The following is a 22,973-nucleotide window of genomic DNA, read 5'->3' on the forward strand; positions in this document are numbered from 1 at the left end:
GATGAATGGATAAAGAAGTTGTGGTATATATACACAATGGAATACTATTCAGTGGTAAGAAAAGATGATATAGGAACATTTGTGACAACATGGATGGATCTTGAGAGTATAATGCAAAGCAAAATAAGTCAGACAGAAAAAGCAGAGAACCATATGATTTCACTGATATGTGGTATATGAACCAAAAACAACAAAAGAACAACACAAACAAATGAGAAACAAACTCATAGACACAGACAATAGTTTAGTGGTTACCAGAGGGTAAGCGGGGGTTGGTCGGGGAGTTAGGGGGATCAAATATATGGTGATGGAAGGAGAACTGACTCTGGGTGGTGAACACACAATGGGATTTATAGACGATGTAATACAGAATTGTACACCTGAAATCTATGTAACTTTACTAACAATTGTCAGCCAATAAACTTTAAAAAAAATTACTTTCTTAAATTTATTTTTTATTATTAAATCGAAATTACTTTTAAAGAGAGAAAAAAAAATGGCTGTCCTACAGTGGGTGTAGATATTCATTGTTGGCTGCTTTGAAATCTGAACTGAACCTGAATGTGCCTCTGGATCCCTGTGGCCGCAGGGCACAGCTCTCCTCCTTTCTTTGCGAGGGGGACGCGGCCATCACCTGTGTGATCTTCTCTAAAGAGAGAAGGAAAACTTACCACCTGCAGCAAAGGTTCAGTCAGAGATTTTAAGGGCTCCCTTTATCTTTTACAGCCTGTTTCATTCCTGTGTGTTACTTTTCAAGCATCTTTTATTCCCCCCTGGTCCTTCAGTTCCTATACTCTTTCTATCTCCCGTCTTCTTGGGGAAGCAGGTGTAGGCTTTCCTGTACATGAGTATTTTCACCCAAAGCAGCCATTTAGGTCCCTCTAAAGTTGTCCTACATGTTTTGGTTTTCCCCTGAGATGCCGTTGGCGTTAGTTACTTGGGATTGGAAGGATTCTGACCCATCTGTAACTAATCATGTCTGTCTTTGAAGATGATCCATTGTCACACCATGACATGGCAGTTTAGGGAGCTCGCTTTTCTATTCCCTTTTGAGAGGTCTACTGCATCCTCAAGTGAGGAGGCGGACCTGTTCACCGTTCTGTTAGGTGCTGCCAAACATGGACTTTGCACCTTCAGACGACTGGCCTCTATGACAGGCGACTTGAGGGCTTCCTAAGCTTGTGTAAACTCTCTCATGTTTTCACTGACGTAACAATATTCTTCAACCAGGGCAGGCAAACATTTGTCTCTGAACTTTGGATTTCTTCCAAAATGACTTATTCATACAACACCAAAATTCAGAGATTTTTGCTTCCATCTTGACAAAAGTTAAATATAAATACCTAAATGATTTCTAATTTTCTAGTATGTTGTCTCTGGATTTTTTTTTTTTAATCTCTCTGAAAGGTGCTGCTACTGAAGGTGGGGGATTTAGAATTTGTAGTTTAGTATATGCAAATTGATATATAAAGGGAGAAATAGAGAGGGCTGGGGAAGGCTTCTCTTTTTCTTTTTAATATGTAAGTAAGTATAGGTCATGTTTTATCTACAGTTTTCAGAGCGGCATCAAGGTAGATTATTTCTGCCTTTGGAACTTCGAATGGAAGGGGGATTGTCCATCATTCCTATTTGGTTGCTCATCCTTATTTTTAGTTAGACGGGAAGGCTGTGTGCGTAGAGCTTTGCTGTTTGGATTCTTTGGCTTGAAGACTCTTGCCTTTGATAATATTCACATCCTTTTTAAAACAGGAGGAGGCACTTTCCCATTTGCTGCTGACAGGTTTCATGTCTTTAGTCTTTAAGGCTTCGATTCGAGAACAGTTTTTCCTCTTCTTGTGTCCTTTGGGCAGTGACAAACTTTCAAATGACCTCTGGGACACAGACTTGCACCATTCTGAAGAGCTTACCATTAGATTCCTTTGGCTTCTAAGAGGGGGATGGGTGGGTGGTGCCCAAGATGTCCTGTATGTCTTTATGTTTCCATAAGTAGCTGGATGGAGTCTAGGAAAGAAAGAAAATGTATGAGTTTTTGCCCAGCATGTGCCCTAGGTATCTAGAGTCCTTAGGTATTTGTCATAGTATAAGTCTAGCTTTTCCTTTGAGTTTATCCTTCCTTAAGACTTTTACCCTTATTTCTATGAGAAGTCTGCATCTCCAGTCATGATTTTTCAGCATTACTCCGACTCTGTATTTCTAAATGCCTGGAGGACATGTTTATTTGGGTACCTGCCCTGGCCCTAGGCTTCCTGATATATTGGTTACTCTGGGTCGCTGTTCCTTATATATCTAGTGGAAGTAACTGTTCTCTAAAATTTCACTTTGCTCTAAAATTTAAATACGTTGTTTATTTTATTAGAATGAACTCAGTCTAAATACTGTAAGTTTGTTTTTTTTATAGTCAGTAAAAAGATCAACATAAATCCAAGAGAGAGAAGTTTTCCTCATGAGACGGAGGTTTTGTAAAATTATTAATTGGAGCCACTTAGAGTCTTTGAGTTTTCTTTAGAATTTCATTTTTTTTAACCACAAAATCTCAACTGTATTTTTAATTAAAATTTTAATTTTGAGATAACTGTAGACTCATCTGCAGTTGGAAGAAATAATATGGAGAGATCCCATGGAGCCTTCGGCCAGTTTTCCCCAAATGTAGTATCTTGCAAAACTATAGTTGCAAGTACACTAACATAATCAGGATATTGCCATTGATTTGTCAGGGTATGGAACAGTTCCCTCATGTTTCCCTTTTAATAAAATACCTACTTTCCTCCTTGTCCATGCCCTCCTTAACTCTTGGCAATCATTAATCTGTTGTCTGAATTATGCAGTTTTATTATTTCAAGAATGTTATGTAAATGGAATCATACTGTATGCCACCTTTTGGGATTGGCTCTTTTCACCCAGCATAATTTTCTGAAGAGGGATCCAGGTTGTTTCGTGTATAAGTAGTTTACTCCTTATTATTGCTGAGTAGCCAGCCGTTCAGGGCATGCATGTACCACAGTTTGTTTCCATCATTCATCCATTGAAGGACATGTGGATTGTTTCCAGTTCATGGCTGTTACAAATAAAGCTGCTATAACCATTTGCATACTGGTTTTTGTGTGAACATAAGTCGTCATCTCTCTAATGCCCAGGAGAGCAATGGCAGGGCCATATGGTAGTTACATATGAGGTTTTTTTTTTAAGACACTGTGAAACTGTTTTCTAGAGTGACTGTACAATTTTACATTCCGCCAAACAATAGATGAGTGATCCGATTTCTTTGTATCTTTATCACTAGTGTTACCACTGTTTTATTTTAGCATTCTGATAGGTGTGTAGTTATCTCATTGTGGTTTTAATCTGCATTTTGATAATGGCTAGTCATGTGGAACATCTTTTTGTGTGGTTATTCCACTTGGTGAAATGTCTATTCATGTCTTTCCCCATTTTCTAAATGAAATATTTGTTTTCTCACTGCTAAATTTTGAGACCTCTTTAATCTAGATACTAGTCTCTTGTTTATGTGGTTTGCAAATACTTTGTCCTATTTTATAGCTTGTCTCCTTATCTTCTTAACAGGGACTTTTGAAGAGCAAACACTGTTATTTTGATGAAGTCCAATTTATCAATTTTTATTTACGGATTATGCTTTTGGTGTAAAGTATAACATTTTGCCCACTCTAGATCATCAAGATTTTCTATTTTTTTCTAAAGCTTTATAGATTTGTGTTGTGCAGTTAAAGTCCATGATACATTTTGAGTTTGTTTTTTTTTTTTCTGTATTAAAATATAAATTTAGGTCAAGTTTCATTGTTTTGGCCTATGGATGTCTAATTGTTCCAGCAACATTGGTTGAAAATGCTCTCTTTCCTCCACTAAATTGCTTTTGTACTTTTGTCAAAATTAGTAAAGCATATTTGGATGGGCCTATTTCTGGGTTTTCTATTTGGTTCCATTGATATGTCTATTCCTCCTCCAATACTACACTCTGTTGATTACAGTAGCGATATAAAAGATCTTAAAATTAGATAGAGTGATTCTTCCCTACTTTATCTTTCTTTTTCAAACTTGTTTTTTTTACCCCTTTGGCTCTTATAACCTGAACGGCGACTGGACTTGGAGCTGAGCTGCGTCCTCCACAACTAAAATCGAAAGGACACAACTTGACTTGGAAGAAGGCCTGGAAGTACACACTGTTCCCCAATAAAATCCTGTTCCTCTTTCCCAATACAAACTCTTTAAAAAAATTTTTATATTGCTGGACCTTGTTCTGGAAACTCTGTTCCAGTTTATATTCCAACAATTAGTGAATGAATTCTTCACTAAGAGGCAAAAATGAATAGTATTTCATTATTGTTTTAATTTGCACTCTTTGGATTTAAGTGAGATCGAACATTTAAAAATGTCCATTGGCTACGTTTGTGTGTGTGTGTGAATTTCTGGTTCACAGCCTGTGCCCGTTTTCCTACTATTATAATATTCATAATTCTGTCATTCCTTTGTAGGCTATCTTGGAATACTAAGTATGTTGGTCTTCTGTTTTTCATTTATATTATAGAGAAAAACGTGATGAAGCATAGTGATGAAGGACTCTGGAGTCAGAACGTGCAGTTGCTGTTGAATCCAATTCTGCTACCTACTGGCTGCGTGGCCTTGGACAAATTAATAACCTCTTTGTACCTGAATTTCCTCAAGTGTAGAACGTACAATATGTGTGTGTGTGTAAACATAGGACAGTGTCTAGCACATAGACAGTACTTTGTCAAAATTTGTTGATAATATTATTATTATATTTATAATTATCTGCTTGTCATTGTGTTACTTTTACTTATATGGGTTTCCTTTTGGCCGTAGCATTGGTTCTATTTTTTTTTTTTTTTTTATCTTTAAAAGAAATCTGGTCTCCTCCTTTCTGCTTTCCTCTGAGTTTCAATAATAAGCTGAAGTAAGTCAAGTTAATTATTTCTAATTCTGCTTGCCCTCTTGGATTATAAGGTTTAAACATATCTAAGAAATTTCAAGAAAGGCGATGGTCATACTTTATTAATGCATACTTTATTCATAGATTCAAATTAATGAGTAGTTTCATGCAAATAAACAGCCCAATGAGGCCTAATAACCTACTCCTTCACATATCCAACGTTTTCTTATGGCTTTGGGACTTTGTCCCTTGGTCAAATGTGGTATAGCTGCTACCATTTTTAAGAACCTGTTTGTTTCTTAGGATAATGAGTTAATAATCCTTGCTTCCTTAAAAAAAGAATGTATTAAATCGCTAAGAATGACACAATTGTATTGACTTACTGATGCTGGATTTGGAAGTTGGTTCTTGGATTGAATATCTGTTTTATCTGATTGGTTGGCAAGTTTTTAGTACTTTCCATGATAGGGAGGACATACTGCAATATTTCTGCAGTTTGCACCATTCTTTTATTCCTGTAGATTCTTTTCTCATCATCTGTCCAATTTACACCAGTCTTCTTCCTTTGGAAAGATGTACATTCTTTCATTTTGCTTTTTAGGTTGTGATGCAGATCTGGGGGGCAACCACAAAAATATGTACAGATACATGGACTGACTTGAGTCAACAATTATTTATTGAGCATTATGTGCCAAGGATTCTATCTAAAAATTCTTACCTATCTAAAGCTTATGCTTTAATTACAGGGGCAGCAAATAAGGAAATAAACAAGTAAAATATAATAATATGTTAGATAATGATAAAGTTGATGGGATGAAATAAAACTGGGGAGGGAAAAGAAAATTCCTAGGGGCGAGGTTGATTTCCATTTTTAAAAAGGTGTTCAGAGAAGGCCTCCCTGTGAAGCTCATATGTCAAAGGAGTAAGGGAGCAAGCCAAGCAGCTTCAAAGGAAAGAGTATCTTGGCAAAGGGACTAGGAAGTGCCAAGGCCCTAAGCTAGGAGCATGGTAGTGTGTGCAAGGAATATCAAGATGGCACAATGGCTAAAGGAAAACGAACCAAGGGGAAAGAGGTACGAACTCAGACAGGTAACTTGGATTTAGTTTATATAGGGCCTCACAGGCCATTGTAAGGACTTTGATTGTTACTGAGGGTGAAATGGGGAGTAACTGGAAGGCTTTGAACCGAGGAGTGTCACGTACGAAATTTGTTTTACAAGGATCATGCTGGTTGCTGAGTTGAAAACAGATTGAATAGTAGCAAGGCTGGACAGAGAGATCTTTTGGAAGGCTACTGAAATAATCCAGGAGACAGGATGATAGCTTGGACCAGGGTGGTAGCAGTGGCCAGAAGGGTGAGAAGTGTATGTTGGGGGGAGGGATCCTGGATATATTTTGGGATTTTCTAATGAATTAGATGTGAGGTGAGAGAAAAAGACAAGAATTGGTGGTGGCTCCAAAGCTTCTGATTTGAGAAAATAGAAGAATGGAGATATGAGGAAAACTATGGGAAGAGCTATCAGAACGTCCTTTATTAGATGATATGAAGGAAGTATTACTTATTTTGTTAATTGTGATAATAAAAGTATAACATTAAAAAAGTGTTTATCAAACTGCTCTAAAAATAAAGTCTATTTAAAAAGCATTTATTCCATTCCACATCCACTAGGATGGCTACTATAAAAAAAATCCAGACAATAACAAGCGTTGAGAAGGATGTGGAGAAATTAGAACCCTTGTGCACTGTTGGTGGGAATGTAAAATGGTGTAGCTGCTGTGGAAAATGGTATGGTGGTTCCTCAAAAAATTGAAACTAGAACTACCATACGATCCAGCAATTCTACTTCTGGGTATATGCCCCAAAGAATTGAAAGCAGGGTCTCAAAGGGTTATTTGTACACACCTGTTCATAACAGCATTACTCACTACAGCCAAAAGGTAGAAGAAACTCAAGTGCCCAGTGATGAATACACGGATAAACAAAATGTGGTATACACCTATAATGGAATACCATTCCGCCTTAAAAAGGAAAAAAACTCTGACACCTGTTACATTATAGATGAATCTTGAGGATATTATGCTAAGTGAAATCAGTAACAAAAAGTCAAATACTGTACTTGTCTTCCAAGTATTTGATTCCACTAATAAGAGCTACCTAGAATAGTCAAAGTTTGGGGAAATGGAAATAGAAAGGAGGATAATTGCCAAGGGCTGTGGGAAGGGAGGAATGGGGAGTTATTGTTTGATGGGTATGGAGTTTCAGTGTTGCAAAATGAAGAGTTCTGGAGATTGTATACACAACAATACAAATGTACATAACGCTGCTGAACTTTATATTTAAAAATAGTTAAGATGGTAAATTTTATGTTATGTGCATTTAACACAATTTAAACAATCAGTATACATAGAAAAAGGGAAAAAAAGAACCTCGAGTAAAGCTTGGAGGATGACTAACAGATATTTTAAAGGACGTGGCAGGAGTACTTCTAATTATAATGCCTAAGTTGGTAAGTGGACAGCGTAAGAAAAAGTAGAATATGCTCAGAATAGAAGCAAGAACTACATTGTGCTTTAAAAAAAGGGTTTATCTAATTAGAGCTATCCACAATTTATGGGCAAAATGATACGATTTGCTGAATTTGCTTTAAATACTTTGGCAAAAAAAAGTGGTGGGAATAGAGATGAAACAAGAACAGCAGGATGCTGATAAGTATTCATGGTGGGTGATGGGCACCTGTGGATTCATGATTCTATTCTCTCTACTTTTGTTTATGTTTGAAATTTCTACAACACAGCTTTTTTTTTTTTTTTTTTTTTTAAAGGAACTGGCCATTATTAAAGAGAAGGGAAACAGGAGACTTAAGTACTTACTGAACTAAGCTGGACTTGAAAGATAATGAACGAGGTGGGGGTGATTACAGTACTCTGGCATTGCTGGCAAATGAAAGGAACTTATCTGCAGTTTCTTGAGAAGCCATTCCTAGGCCATTCAACAAACATTCACTGAATGATTATTATGTTTCTGGTGTTACCTTCGGTTTGGTAAACAGGAATGAAAAATATGGCTGTTGTCTTTAATACGCTAACAGTTAGGACTAGAGAGAAAAGTAAAGAAGGATGGAGATACGAGGAAAACTATGGAAAGAGCATATCATTTATTAGATGATATGAAGGAAGCATTGTTTATTTAGTTAATTGTGATAACAAAAGTATAACATTAAAAAAGTGCTTATCAAACTGCTCTAAAAATAAAGTCTATTTAAAAAGTATTTCTTCCATTCCACATCCACTAGGATGGCTACTGTCAAAAAAATAGACAATAACAAGCGTTGAGAAGGATGTGGGAAAATTAGAACCCTTGTGCACTGTTGGTGGGAATGTAAAATGGTGTAGCTGCTGTGGAAAACAGCAAGGTGGTTCCTTACAAAATTTAAGCTAGAACTACCACGTGATCCAGCAATTCTACTTCTGGGTATAATGCCCCAAAGAATTGAAAGCAGAGTCTCAAAGGGTTATTTGTACATACCTGTTCATAACAGTATTACTCACTACAGCCAAAAGGTAGAAGAAACTCAAGTGCCCACTGACAATACATGGATAAACAAAAAGAGGCAGAAGGGGGGCCTCAATCCATACTTAGGGATGGATAAGGAAATCTTCCTAATTCCTCATTAACCTGAGTCTTGATGAATAAATACAAATCATTTAAGTAAAAAAAAAAAAAAAAACGGTCATAGTCTAGGTAGTGGAAGTAACATGGCACATTCAGGAAATCACAAGTATGGTTCAGAATGACTAGAATATCAGGTAGGAGTGAAAAAGGGGTTTAAACCTAGAGGCCATGTTTATAATAATAATGCTATCGAGAAATTTTCTGAGCTAGGAATGATTTGGGAGGGGTAGATGCTTACTGATTTTTGCATTGAATTGTTAGGGAGACATTGAAGATTTTGCACAAGGAAGTGATATAAGCAGATCTGCATTTTTTTGTTGTTGTTGAGAGATTACACTGACAGCCAGGAGAATGACAGGCTAAAGAAAAGTGGGACTTCGGGCAGGGAGACAAGTTAGGAGGCTAATGCAGTAATTCAAGGGAGGCAGAAAGAGAGTCTGAACAAAAGGAACAGCAGTAAAATGAAGAGAAGCAGAGTCAAGAGAATCTTCGGGAGTAGAATGGATAGAGCTTCTCATTGTTGGATACGAAGAACAGAGACGTAGAAGATTAGGCTATGTGTTGGGCTGTTACTTAGATGAGTGGTTGATGGCAGTATTACTGAATGAGGCATGGAATGCAGGGGTGGTGTTGTTCTGGCTGAACACGAGACTGGAGACTGCAAGGGTACTGTGTTTGTTTTTACCAAATGCAAAGGAGAAACGCCTTAGCTACGAAACTATCTGCCAGGATTTATTATGAATTTACTCCTCTACTCTCCTCAGCTGAATCTCAGTATTTGTACTATATCTCAACAATAACTATAAACTTGTCCAGAACTTAAGAAGTCTGACTGGACCTCTCATTCATCTCTGGCAGAATTCATCTCATTTCCTACTTGGTAAGTTTCAAGAGTGGAAAAGGACAGACTTCCTTCTGTAAGAAACTGAGTGATAATGAAGATAAGACATTTTAGGGGAAAATCTATAGCCCTAAATGTATATATTGTAAAGAAAAGGAGGGAGTAATGCCTAAGAATAAAAACAGAGCTCACTCTGAAATGATTAACTTCAGTAAAAAGAAAATTGTAGAACGTTTATTAGTGGGTCATAAAGATTCACCAGGATGTAATCAACAAGAAATGAGAATCTTAGCTCAGGAAAGACTGAATAAGATTGAGAAACGTAATTTTTAAATTAAGCATGTGGTGAAAACAGTGGGGAATGCTGGAAAAAAAAAAATCTCCCTTTTGCAGCAAAATTCCATGAATACTATCTGTCTCCCACTTCTCTCATCCTATTTTAAAATACAGTTTAATTGGATTTGTACCTCTATCATTCTACACTACTCCCCCCTTATCCACAGGTAATTCCAAGAACCCTGAGTGGATGCCTGAAACCATAGATAGTACCACGCTCTGTATATATGATGTTTTTTCCTATGCATATATACCTATGATAAAGTTTAATTTATACATTAGGTATAATAAAAGATTAACAATAACTAATAATAAATTAGAACAGTTATAACAAATACTATAATAAAAGTTATGTGAATGTGGTCTCTCTCTCTCTCTCTCTCTCTCTCTCTCTCTCTCTCTCTCTGATAACTGATCTGATAACTGAGACGGCTACTAAGTGACTAACGGGGTAAGCGTGTCCAGCATGGAGACCCTGGACAAAGGGAAGATTCATGTCCTGGGCAGCACAGAGAGGGACAGTGTGAGATTTCATCATGCAACTCAGAATGGTGCATAATTTAAATCTTATGAATTGTTTATTTCTGGAATTTTCCATTTAGTGTTTTAGGACCACAGTTGACAGTGGGTAACTGAAACTGGAAAATGAAACCATGAATATGGGCGGGGGGGATACTGTATTGACATTTCTCTGATCAAGATCCCCAATAAAACCTCCATGTTGTACAATCCGATAGCAAATCCATCTCACTTGACATATCAGGAGCATTAGACTTAGATGATTATTTCTTCCTCTTTGATAACAGTATCTCATTAGCTCCCAGGACAACATATTCTCTTGGTTTTCCTCCTACCCTATCGGATGCTCCTCTGTCTTTTGTTGGTTCTTCCTCTTTTCCTGATCCATCAGCGGAGTTCCCAAGGACTTGTTCCTTAACCCTCTTCTATATCTACACTACACCACTTAGGAACCTCATCCCGCCTCATGTCTTAAAACACTATCTTTATGCTGAAAATTCCCAAATGTATCTCCAGCCCAGTCTCTTCCCTGAACTCCAGAATTACGTACCCAACTGCCTGGACAATGCCTCCACTTCAATGCCTACAAGGCATTTCAGAAGCAATGTCTCTAAACTGAATTGCTCTTCTACCCTCAGTCTTTGCCATCTCAGCAGAAGATAATTGAGTCCAGCTAGTTGCTCTGGTCCAAAACCCTGGAGTATTGACAGTGTAAACACCTGTGAGACCATCACCACAGTCAAGATATAGAAGTGATCACCCCTAAAAGATTCCTTGTACTCCTTTATCACCTACTCTATCCTTTCCTACTTCAGGAAACCTTTATTTTTATTTTATTTTTTTATCTCTATAGATTAGCTTGCAGTTCATAAAAATGAGATTTCATATCACATTTTCTTTTCTGGCTTCTTTTACTCAGCACAGTGGTTTTGAGATTCATCTATGTTGTGCGTCTCAGTAGTTTCTTACTTTTGTTATTCTATGGTACTGGAAGGGCCTTGGTGACAAGGAGATATTGGCAATAAAGCAATTACGTAGATTTTTCCAAGGCTATATTAAATGGAAGTAATTTTCTTTTGTATTCAACTCATATACAGGTTAAATAATCTCTATATGAGATGAAATAAAGGAAGTATTTTTCAGTCAGGAATAAAATGGCTATTAATCATCCCTGTTTGCAAAAACAGCTCTTATAATCAAGATTTTATAGGATTTACTAATGATGATACAGTGAAAGTCACCTTTGTTATTTATTAAAATCCTAAACAGTAAAACAAAAAAACAAAAACCCAAAAAACCTTCTGTTGGTATCTGTGTCTTCTCAGTCCAATCGGGAGTTCGTTTGCTCATAGCACACTTCAAGGGTGTCACTTTGAAGCAGTTTCCATAGAAATCAGTGCTGGTGGGCTGAATTATTCCCTGGATTGGTCTCTTACTGGTTTTTAAAAAATGTCTTGGTTGGTCTTTGCTAAGCTTCTGAATCACACTTTGGGAGCTGAAAGAAATTAGATACTCTGATTTCAACGTCAACAGTGAACTATCCAATCAAGAGTGATATATTACCGTGTTACATTTGTCTATTATATTTGTATATTTGTACTTCACAGTACGCAAAGTATTCTTACAGATATTATCTTATGAGGGTTCTCACCGGTCCTGTGACAGAGGGAGGAAGGCCAATGCTATCCCCATCTTACGTCAGAGAGGGAATGTTAGGGAATTAGAGAGGTGAAGCGATAATGTTCGCTCTAGATCACATAGCTAATGAGAGGGCGGGGCAGGTCTAGAATTCACATCTTCTAACTTCAGTACTTTTCCTAGTACTTTCTCCTATCTTGATATATCATTTGATTTCTTTCCATAGATATGATAAATAACATGTTTTAAAAAATTAAGTCTTAGTTGAAATCAATTCTAGGTCTAAGTACAGGTACGCCCAAGATGATTTCTTACCTAATTTTTGAAGTTTTAGGGGCAGGAGATTCTATGTATTTCGAGAGAACCCATTTTATTGTGCAGAAACCAAGTTCTTAGAAGAGAGGCCAAGGAAGGAAGAATGGGCATACCATGTTTCTCTGTTGTACAAATTCAGTCTGTTCTCAAAGAATTACCTGTTCCGTGGTTCAGACGGTTCATATTATCCCTTAGGACAGGGAAACTTGCCAAGAGAGCTAGTGATACAGTAATTACTAGTTTTGACACAACTATCAAGTTCATCTATGTTATCTCTGACTTCTCTTTCTATTCCTTTTCCGGTTTTTAGGTAGTAGTACTCTCCCTATATGGCCAGTGCTCCGATTGCTAGTACAGACAGTAAAACATGAGCTAGTCATTCACTCTAAAGTGCTAAATAGTCATCTTATGCCAGAAATATTTCTTTTTCGAAGGAGAAACTCAGACAATGTAGTGATAAATGTATAGAAATAAATGTCTAACTGTAGATTTTAAGGCACCCATTGAGGATAGTTTGGGGATATTGATATTTCAGAGCCTTTTAAACCCATCATATGGGCACTCCTATATACGAAACTAACGTAGTCACAGATACTATATAGAATATAAGGAGATATCCGATTAGCAATTGTTATAAAAAAGTAACTTTTACCTGTTGCTTTAATTCAAACTCAAAATCTTTAAGACAGAGGAAAAGGACTAAGGCTGTAGTTCTCCTACCTTAAACATCTTTTTAGAATCCAAGGAGGGTCTCGTCCAGGTGTTTTCTCTAAAAAAGAGAATATACCACAAAATTTCTGAACGCAAATTTTTAAGATGAACAAACTTACTTTTTTACTTTCTCGATATTTACCTCATTCATATATTTAATGACTAGCTTCGTTGAGCTTATCTTTAATTAATGTGCCATTGTCTCATTCTGACAGATGAAATATGTTAGTACATATTTCCCCTGGAAGCCTTTTAATTAAACTCTTTTAACAGAATAGCAAACAGTAGAAATACCTATTCAACAATTAATTGTCAAACAATTCAGAACTGAATATACAGAGGGTGCCAAAAAAACGTATACACATTTTAAGAAAAGAAAACTGTATTAAAATTGTAATACTCAATATATCTCGATAACAAAAGATGAATACAAGTCATGTTTGACTTCTGCAATTACAAGAGGTACTCAAAGTGGTTACCATCAGTGTCCAGACACTTCTGATTATGGTGAACTACTGCTTGAGCAACATTGAGCAATGTATACAATGTAAACTACTGCTTGAGCAATGTATACAAAGTGTCCACTTGTATACATTTTTTTATGGCACCCCCGGTACATATGTTAGGACTTATGCAGGTTATCTACGTGTATAATAGTAAGGTGATTAACTTTGTAGTGAGTCAAACCAGACAAAAAAAAATAGTATAACGTGTAACAAATAATTATACACCAATGTATTATGACTTTAACATAAAGCATAAAATAGGTGTTTATTTAAAATGATATATTCTTCAGTATTATTTGCTTTTATGATATGTAAATGCTTTTAAGCCAAACAAAAGGACTAGTTAACAGAAGTAACTGGTAGTAATTAATAGAACAAATTAAATACATAATATGTGAGAATAATACAACAATATATTTGTCTTTCCTTTTCAATGGACATTTAAACTTTATAAGCCATATTATTTTGTTATCTTGAGACAGATAAATATAAGACCTTTTAAAAGTGGAATATAAACACAGTGGGGCAACTAAATAGATATTACCTATATTTGATAAAACTTGACATGACATATTCTTTATGTCCCATGATAAAATGGTATATTTTTGCGCTGTGTTTCCTTTCCCAGTAATACTCTTTGAATTGCCCGCAGGCTTTAGGATATCCTGCTTTCCTTTATGTAGTGGTAAAACTGAACACAATCAAAATCAAGTTCTCTTTGACTTCCAGGTCTCCTCTTAGCAAGCCCCAGGACATTGATGCCTGGCGGCCTTCCAATACAACAACATCAAGTTAGACATCCTGTGAACAAAGGAGTCTGATCCTGGAATGGCAGGTTTCTAGACTTGTAAGGAATTAGTTTCCAGCTCTGCAAAAATGTCCATCCACTTTGTATCTATAGACTTCTTTTAGTAGTCTATCTTTTTGGCATTCAGGTCCTTTGCATCTTCATTTTTTTTTTAATTTTATTAAATTTATTGGGATGACATTGGTTAATAAAATTATATAGGTTTGAAGTATACAATTCTATAATACATCATCTATATGTTGCATTGTAGGTTCACCATCCAAGTCAAATCTCCTTCCATCATCATATATTTGAACCCCGTTTAAACCCATCATATGGGTACTCCTTTTCTACCTCCTCCCAACCCCCTTCCCTCTGGTAACCACTATGCTATTGGCTGTGTCTATGAATTTTTGTTTGTCTTGTTCATTTGTTACTTTCTGTTTTATATCCCACATGAGTGAAATCATATAGTTCTTAACTTTTTTCATTTCGCTAAAGCACCGAAGTAATCTGAACTTAAATTGAAGGTGGATGTCAAATAAATTACAGTTTTTAGTGTTGTTTAACTTGCTGCCCCTTTCTGGTGACATATTTTTGAAATCTGACTCAGTCTTATTTACCCCAAAATGTAATTTTTTTCACTGTATGAGTTTTTGCCATAATCTAAACATAATATCGAACTTTTTTATACTCCTTATGGCCTCTTCAAAGATCACCAGTTTTAGAGAAACCGTCTTACTTCCTGTTTACCTCTATATCTAGCACAACCATTGAATAGTATAACTTGAGACCTCTGGGAAGCAGATGAACATCAGAGTTTTCAAAGAACACGAACAAAGGTGGAAAGAAGATTATGTAACAAAGACTGAGTATAAAAGAGTGGCTGAAACACATAACAATAGGGTCAGTAAGGTTAAAATATCAAGTGAACTAAGATATGAAGAAAGAATGTTTAGATTTGTTCTGCTGGGATTATTTTAAAATACTGATGGGTGGCAAAGAGCAGAATCCCTCAGCTCTTAAGTTGCTTCTGTCTTTTTTATCAAAAAGAGTTTTCTTCTGACTAGAACGGTGGTGAAGAGTAGAATACACATTGGTAAGAGGTGACAGAAGTCAAAAGGCTGTGAATGAGTTATCTATAGTCCCAGATATATTACGTATTAAATAAGGAAAGAACTTGCATATGAGATCACAAAACCATTGAGAACAATCTTTTAAGAATTCAAGGAATTGGCTCTCTTCTCCTTGCCTAAATGCCTAACTTGTCAGTTAAGACTCCATCATAATTTAAGCATCAATTCCTTCAAGAAAACATCCTCTTGAGATTTGTAGGCTGGATTAGATCCCCCTCTGAGCAACCAGAGCAATTTCTTATACCATTATCCCCAATCTAGCTCACTCTTACTGTAATGAACTGTATATGAGTATTATTAAACTTTCATACCTTTTCTTTAAATGAGGAGTAATGTAGTTGAAGAGTGGGAGAATTACGTTTCAGGCAGACAAGATACCATGGGCAAATACAAGGAGGTGAGAAGATTGACGTATTTTGAGGCAACAGGAAGATCATCTTTATGAAGGTGTTAAGTAAAAAGCAGAGAATAGCAAGAGATAAAACTGGAGAGGTCGTTAGAGGCCAGTTCATTGAGGTCTTGTATGTCACGTTAGAGAATTTGGTTTCTATACTGCAGTGATCGCAAAAAAAAAATAAAATTAAAAAAATTTAAAAAATTTAAGTAACAGACCACTATTGAAAATAAAATTGCACAAGAAGCTACTCAGGATGAATAAGGGTTGGATGGTCCCAAGTGCTGGGCCTCCCAACATGGCTCACGACAGCTCCCGAAGGGCTGAGTCGCAAAGTGTGGTCTGCGGATCACCAACGTCAGAATTATCTGAGGTACCTGATAAAAAACGCAGAACTGGGGGTTGACAACAAAGAACAACTCAGAATCAGAAGCTGGTGTTTTCATGAGCTCCTCAAGTAATTCTCGTGTACACTAAAATTTTAAAACCAGACATTCTATAAGAAATCTGGTCCATAATCTTCAAAAATGCCAGGGCTATGAATGATGAAAAGCTGAGCAGTTGTTCCAAATTAAAAGAGAATAAAGGGATATGGCAATTAAATGCAATTAATGATCGTGAATCAGGGAGAAGTTCTGCCTTAAAGGACATTGTTGGTACATTTGCCAAAATTTGTAATAGCTATAGTATGATAGAAAATAGTATTGTATCAAAGTTGAATTTCCTGATGTTAATGTTAAGAGAATGTTCTTGGAAAATATTTGTTTAGGGATAAAAGAGCATGATGTCTACAAAAACTGTATTGTGAGAAAATATAGATAGATAAGTAGATAGATACAATTCTTTGAAATTATTCTTGAAATTACTTCAAAAGTAAAAGTTAAAAAAATTTAAAAGAGAAAGACTAAAAAGTATTTAAGTCTTAGGGCTGTGATCATTTCAACTACTGTTAGAAAACTGGGAATTACTGAAAGGCTTTAGGTTGATGGTGTTACATAATCAGATCTGTGTTTTGATAGATCGCTTGTATGGTAGCATGAAAGGTAGGATTAGGATGATAATCTTGATGGCTAGGAGACCAGTTAGAAATCTGTAGGACTCCTTGTAAATAGGCAATAAGAGTCCGAAAAGAATGATGGTAGTTAAGATGGAGGAAAAGGGATTACGAGGTAAAATCAACTAGATTCGGTGGATGACTGGACATGAGGGATGGGAGTGAAAGGACGAAAAAGAATAACTATTAGGTTTCTAGCTTGGATGGTTATGGAGATAGTACTGCTCCCAAAGTCACAGAGAATACAGAATACAGGAGGGACAGCAGTTAGTGTAGAATTGATACATTTGAATTTGGATTCATGGGACATCTATGTGAAGATGCAGACAGTCAAATATAAGAGTCTGAAGCTTTGACAAGAAGTCAAATGTATGTATAGATATGAATGTATATACATGTATATGTATACACACAAATATATATGTATATACATTTTATATATATATCTATATACATGTATATAGTACAACAATGTGACATAATCAAGGTCAGGAGATCATGAAAGGCTGAATCTAATGGACTTAATTTAACAGGAATTTAGGGACCAGTACGTTGAACCAAAATATCAAAACAAAATTGAAGTAGAGAATGGAGGAGACATAACTTAGCAGCCACACTAAGAAAATAGTACTTCAATAGGTTTGTGTATAAGTTAACCCCTTATGTCGATATCTTAGGATCATTTTTAAAGAACAAACACAATCTTAGGCTGCATTAATGGAAATCTAGTATCTAGAAAGAAGCAAATGAGAATGATGATTTATTGTAAACTTGTTAGATGACATTTGCAATACTGTGTTCAGTTTCATTCAAGCTTGAATAGTGATAGAAAAGAGTAAAATAAGAGGATAGAGGGACTTGAATCGTGCTGTATTATGGATAGTTGAAAGGAATAGAAGGAAAGTTTCAGGGAAATAACAGCTTTAAAAAAATACTTACGATTTATCGTGTGGAAGAGGCATTACATTTGTTCTCATTATTTCAAGGAGAATTAGGGAAAATGAGGCAGTCAGAAATGGTTACCTTCAATGCTCCTTCACTCTCTGTTTTGTGTTATTAAAGTGGCGGATGAAATTTACAAGGATACGTGTTTGTAATTCAACATAAGAAGAATTTTCTCAATGCCATAGTTGTCTAGCAATGGAAGGGACTGTATTGCGATTTGGTAAACTACTTGTCACCAAGTGTAGTCACTCAAAGGTTGGATGAGCCTGCATCCTGTAATGAGTAGGAGGTGAGACTAGAATACTCTCAAGGTTTCGCTCTGTTTTAAGATTCAGTGAGATGGGAATAAAGAGATTAGACAATCAGATGAATATTTCCTTTTTGGACTGGGAAAAATTACAAGAAAGCAAATTGATAAGTAATGAATATCTACGGGCTTCCTCTATATGTTTCTAGAGCTATAAAGAAAAATAAAGATTTGAGGTTCAAAATTTCTGCGAAGGTGTATTGTTCCTTGTCTATCCAATTTGAAGGTAATCGTCGAGTTTCTTATGTGTAGATCTTGCTCATGCCTATATTATTAAATAATTCACATATAGATGATAGGTGACCACTCATTACTGTCTATATTCCCATTTCACTCACCCAAATTTTGATTAGGGAACTGTCTTCCGACACAATAAAATACATAATCATCTGATATGTTTGGCCTTGTATCTAGAAAAGATGGTAAAAGATTATTAGTAGCATGCAAACAATTCCTCAACTCTTTTACATTTCATATTTTTATCTTTTTTTACATGAAAAATGCTAACAGATAATATGTAAACAGTATTTAGCTCAATTGAATTAATATAAACAGTTGTCAAATCTTATGAATTTTTTTTTGCATTTTTGCCATTTATAGCAAAACTCCTTTGGGTCAGCAGTTCCTTTGGGTCAGCAATTCCTTTCTAAAAAATCTATTATAAATAAACAATTAAGAGTATACACAAATGGGAAGTGATAAGGTCTTTATTGTTCTTTGCAATAAAAAATGTAAACAAAATATAACAATGGGGGTGGCTCAATAAATTAAGGTTCACTAAGACAACGGACTACTATGCCACCATTTATTAACATGTTCAGAAGTTAACAATATACTGCAATTTTAAATGAAAACATAGGTTGTGAAACAGCCTGCACTTGTTTTCTTGTTTGTGGCTCCCTATTACAAGATGAGCTCCTAGGGGGAAGAAACGGTATAGTACACTTCTTACCATCCCCAAACACAAAGCACAGTGACACCCTCAAAGTGGTGGCACAAAAAAAGTGTTTGTTGAGTAAATGAATTAATTGCTCATGAGAAGTTAGAAGCAGAACATTACCTTTCACTTTAGAATTTGATTGATTGTGTCTTTGCACCAAATGTCCTTGATCACAAACCTAATGGAACACAGAATCAGAAGGAAAGCAAAGCTGTGTTATGAACATGAAAATGAGGTGTATTTCCTATAGGATTTATGGTACAGTAGTTTTCAACATTTCTCATTTTATCCTCATAGGTTTAGAATGGATAACATGATCTCTTAAATCAGAACCTTCTAATACCTTTCACAGCACGGCTTCTCTCCTACAGCAATGAGTAGAAGAAAATACTGATATTCTCGTTGGGCACTGAAGGGAGTTTAAATTTTTTTTCACTTCATATAGAACTTATTTATGATGAGACAAAAACATGTAGTTGATAATCTCACTTACTGAAATGAGAAAAGTAAAGATGTAGGAAGACAAGAGTCTGAAATGGGTGAAAATATATAAAATTGTATGAAAATGTATAAGCAATGACAAAATTATACTTAAATAGAAAAGATGAAAAATATTTTCTTGTAGCTTGCAAAGAAGTTCAGAGTAAGAAAGAGCACACATGACAAAATCAGATAGAATTTGAATAAGCTCTGGATTGTATCAATGTCCGTTTCACGGTATTATATATTATACAATTTCAGTGTATTATAATACATTATAGTATTATAATGTATGCAAGATGCTCTCATTGAGGGAGAAGTAAAGGATGCAGATGACCTCGTGTGTATGTTCTGTGTGTGTATTTCTTTTCTTCTTTTTTTTTTTTGTTTTTTTTTACAACTACTGTAAATCTATAATTATTTCAAAATAAAAAGTTGAAAAACAGAATTCAGGGAGGCAGAGAAAAACAATTTCAAAGGTTCTTGGGAAATTAGACTTTGTTAATTCAACCCACATTTGACAGAAGATGTGCATTTGGTGTTCAACATATGCTGAATGAACTTGTTACTGCTAACTTTAAATTTCACACTGGTCCTTGATCACTGTTAACACAGGAAATACTTGTAAACAAACTTCTGATATTTTTATTTGTTTGACTACATGAGCAGAATTCTTCTGAGTCTGGTACTCAGGACTTCTCCAACTTCTGGGATTTCTGCAGGTACCAGAGGCTTAAGTACTGATTGACTGGATCCAAAGATGGATTGTTTGGACCTCATCAACTAGCGATATCACTTTAATTGTGCTTCATCTGTGTTTGCCACGCTTATTTCCTAACTAGACCATTCTATTGAACCCTTGGTATGATCTTCCTCCCTCAGTTCCTTCTATCCCTTCTGGGGCTTGTTATGTACTTGTTTCTTTAGCGACTGGCTGGATGATTTCAGTGACGCCCCATTATCCCTTGCAGTGTTAAGCCTCAGAGTTTGCTCCTCAGGGGTGCAGACTTGGGTATGCCCACAATTCACCCTGGGATAGCAGGGGTTTGGACTGGGCTGTCTCTTTCCATGACCACACCCAGCTATTAAGTTCCACTAATTTCTGACAGACAGCTTTATTGTTTTCAACAGTGCTCTAGGGCATCAATTGTTCAACAGACTAATCTAATCAAAGTTGGCTCCTTTGAAGAGAGAGTTCCTGAGATCAGTGTCTGAGATTTGTTCTGACTCCAGGAGGGCGACTTCCAGCTGTCTCTACCCAGTTCTCTCGGGAGGACCAGCCGGCCTGCAGTTCAGGCTATGTTTCCACTGGATCTGCAATCTCCTCACAATTGCCTTTTACCATACTTCTACTGTTTTTGAGAATGCCCTTAAACTTGAATTTCTCCGGGCTCTGCTGTAAATTCACTTCTTCCCAGAAGAGGTTAGGAGCTATCTGTTTTATATGGTTCTTCCCCAAGGCAAAATTTCTGACCCAAGTGTCTCTGGAGCTGAAGGTGGGCACAATGGCATTATTCTCTCAGTGATACCCCACTTTAGGAGCTGAGCTGTAGGTGGAAAGAGGGGAGTAGTCTTAGGTCTTCTCTATTTGCCTCTTCCAGTGTAGAACCACACTTGACAAGCCAAGGCAAGGATGATTAGGGCCTCAAATTTTCTCAGTGATGAAGTACCCTGAATGGGGTCTGCACTCATATGGAATGTAGCTTCAGCAACAGGTAGCTGGAGGCAGGATAAGAAATACGATGCCCTGCCCTTCCGGGAAGACAGCCCTCTGGTATCTGTGGGGAGCCGAGTCCTGTGTTCTTGGCTGTACTATCTGGAGTGGACTCTCAGTGTCACTGAGCTGGGAGGGGGAAGAAAAGGGGGCGTCTTGACTTATACCACAGGCTTCCACTGTTTGTTTTCTTCTCACAAGACTCTAGTAGATTTTCATGAATGTATGTTTTTTCATTTCCTGTATGTCCTTAGAACCATTTCCAGAGAATTTAAATGTGTTTTTTTTCTTTTCTTACATAATTTTCACCAAGTTTGGCTGGTGAATGGGTTTGCAGAGGTCCTCATGCTGTCACGGTGGAAGCTGATCTGCCAGCACCATCTATTTCATATTCTTGTAGTTCCATTTCATTTTTCTTAGTTTTAATTTACTTCTTCTTGCTATCCTGGATGCATCCTTCTAAGATGTCTCAAATACTTTTCCGAGTAAGGTAAGTTAATCAGTGAAATTTAAATATAGCACACCTTAATAAGACCCACCTCTCCTCTATCAAGGTTCTTTTGTGTTTTCGTAAACAGTAAATAATAACAAGCGAAATTTTAATCATTAACTTTTCCTGAGGAAAAAAATCAGGGTGTAAGAAGTGGAAGAGGAAATAACTTGCCATTCTCCTGTAATCATTTTTTCGAAAGCCGTTACCCACCAGATCAATGAATATTTACCTCTTGCTCTTCTTGTATGGCATTTTGAAGGCTTGCTCTGGTAGAATTTCTTTCCTTCTTTGTTTTCAGATGTTTTTTCTTGGTTTTTATTTAGGTAAAGAAGCACATTTAAAAATCAACATTTAATCAACACATCAAAGACAGTATATATGCAGACATAAAACTATCTTGAGACTTCTACTGCTAGGAAAATGAAGTACTTTTCCTAAGCCTCCACCTAAGTACAACTAAAACCCTAGGTATTAGATACAAAATAAACATAAGAGGCTCTAACAGGTGGAAAGAAGGGTAACTGAAAGGGACTTCAGAGCAGAGGGGCAGCGTGACTGAGGAGCTTCCCGTGTTTTCTTTTTGCCTCTTACGCCCAACCTCAGAGCTGGAGGAGCCAGCAACCCAGAAATGCCAATGAGTAACAAAATAATGGCTGAAAATGCCTCAAATCTGATGAAAGACTTGAATGTGAACATCCAAGAAACTCAATGAACTCCAAGTGAGATGAAAACAAAACACCCGCCGGATTCCGTATACATTTTAGGATTATCCTAGTTCTGAGGAGAAAGTCCTTGGTGTGTTGCTAGGATTGCACTGAATCTGTAGGTTACTTTGGGTAGTATGTTCATTTTAATGATGTTAACCAGACAGAGAAAGACAAATACCGTATGGTTTCACTTATATGGTGAATCTAAAAAAAAAAAAAAAAAAAAACAAAAAACAAATGAACAAACAAAACAAAAACAGACTCATGGCAACTGAGATCGAACTGTCAGTTGCCAGGAAGGATGGGTGAAAAAGGTGAAGGGGAATATAGCCAATAATATTGTGATAAGTTTGCGCAGTGACAGACAATTACTAGATTAGTGTGATGATCACATCGCAAGGTAGATTATTGTCGAATCACTATGCTGTACACCTGAAACGGATATAATATTGTGTACCAACTATACTTAAATATAATTAAAAAACATATTTACAATTAAAAACACCCCACAGCAAGACACATTATAATCAAACTTTTGAAGTCAAAGACAAAAAGAGAATCTTGAAAGCAGCAG

The 22,973-nt window shown here is 36.3% G+C and overlaps 1 protein-coding gene across 1 annotated transcript in view; it reads right to left on the bottom strand.

Moving 5' to 3' along the window:
- Positions 1 to 495: 495 nt before the first annotated feature.
- AGBL3 (AGBL carboxypeptidase 3) overlaps positions 496 to 22,973 on the bottom strand; it is a 51,019-nt gene continuing 28,541 nt past the window's right edge. Inside the window, exons 13-17 of the mRNA XM_033098657.1 lie at positions 16,067 to 16,136; positions 12,946 to 12,994; positions 11,571 to 11,767; positions 5,287 to 5,518; positions 496 to 2,001 (exon numbers count right to left, since the gene is read on the bottom strand). Coding sequence (XP_032954548.1) covers positions 1,650 to 2,001; positions 5,287 to 5,518; positions 11,571 to 11,767; positions 12,946 to 12,994; positions 16,067 to 16,136 — 900 coding nt within the window. The 3' untranslated portion in view covers positions 496 to 1,649. The remainder of the gene's footprint in view (positions 2,002 to 5,286; positions 5,519 to 11,570; positions 11,768 to 12,945; positions 12,995 to 16,066; positions 16,137 to 22,973) is intronic.

Source organism: Rhinolophus ferrumequinum, chromosome 26 (assembly GCF_004115265.2).
Source record: "Rhinolophus ferrumequinum isolate MPI-CBG mRhiFer1 chromosome 26, mRhiFer1_v1.p, whole genome shotgun sequence".
NCBI classification, from domain to species: domain Eukaryota; kingdom Metazoa; phylum Chordata; class Mammalia; order Chiroptera; family Rhinolophidae; genus Rhinolophus; species Rhinolophus ferrumequinum.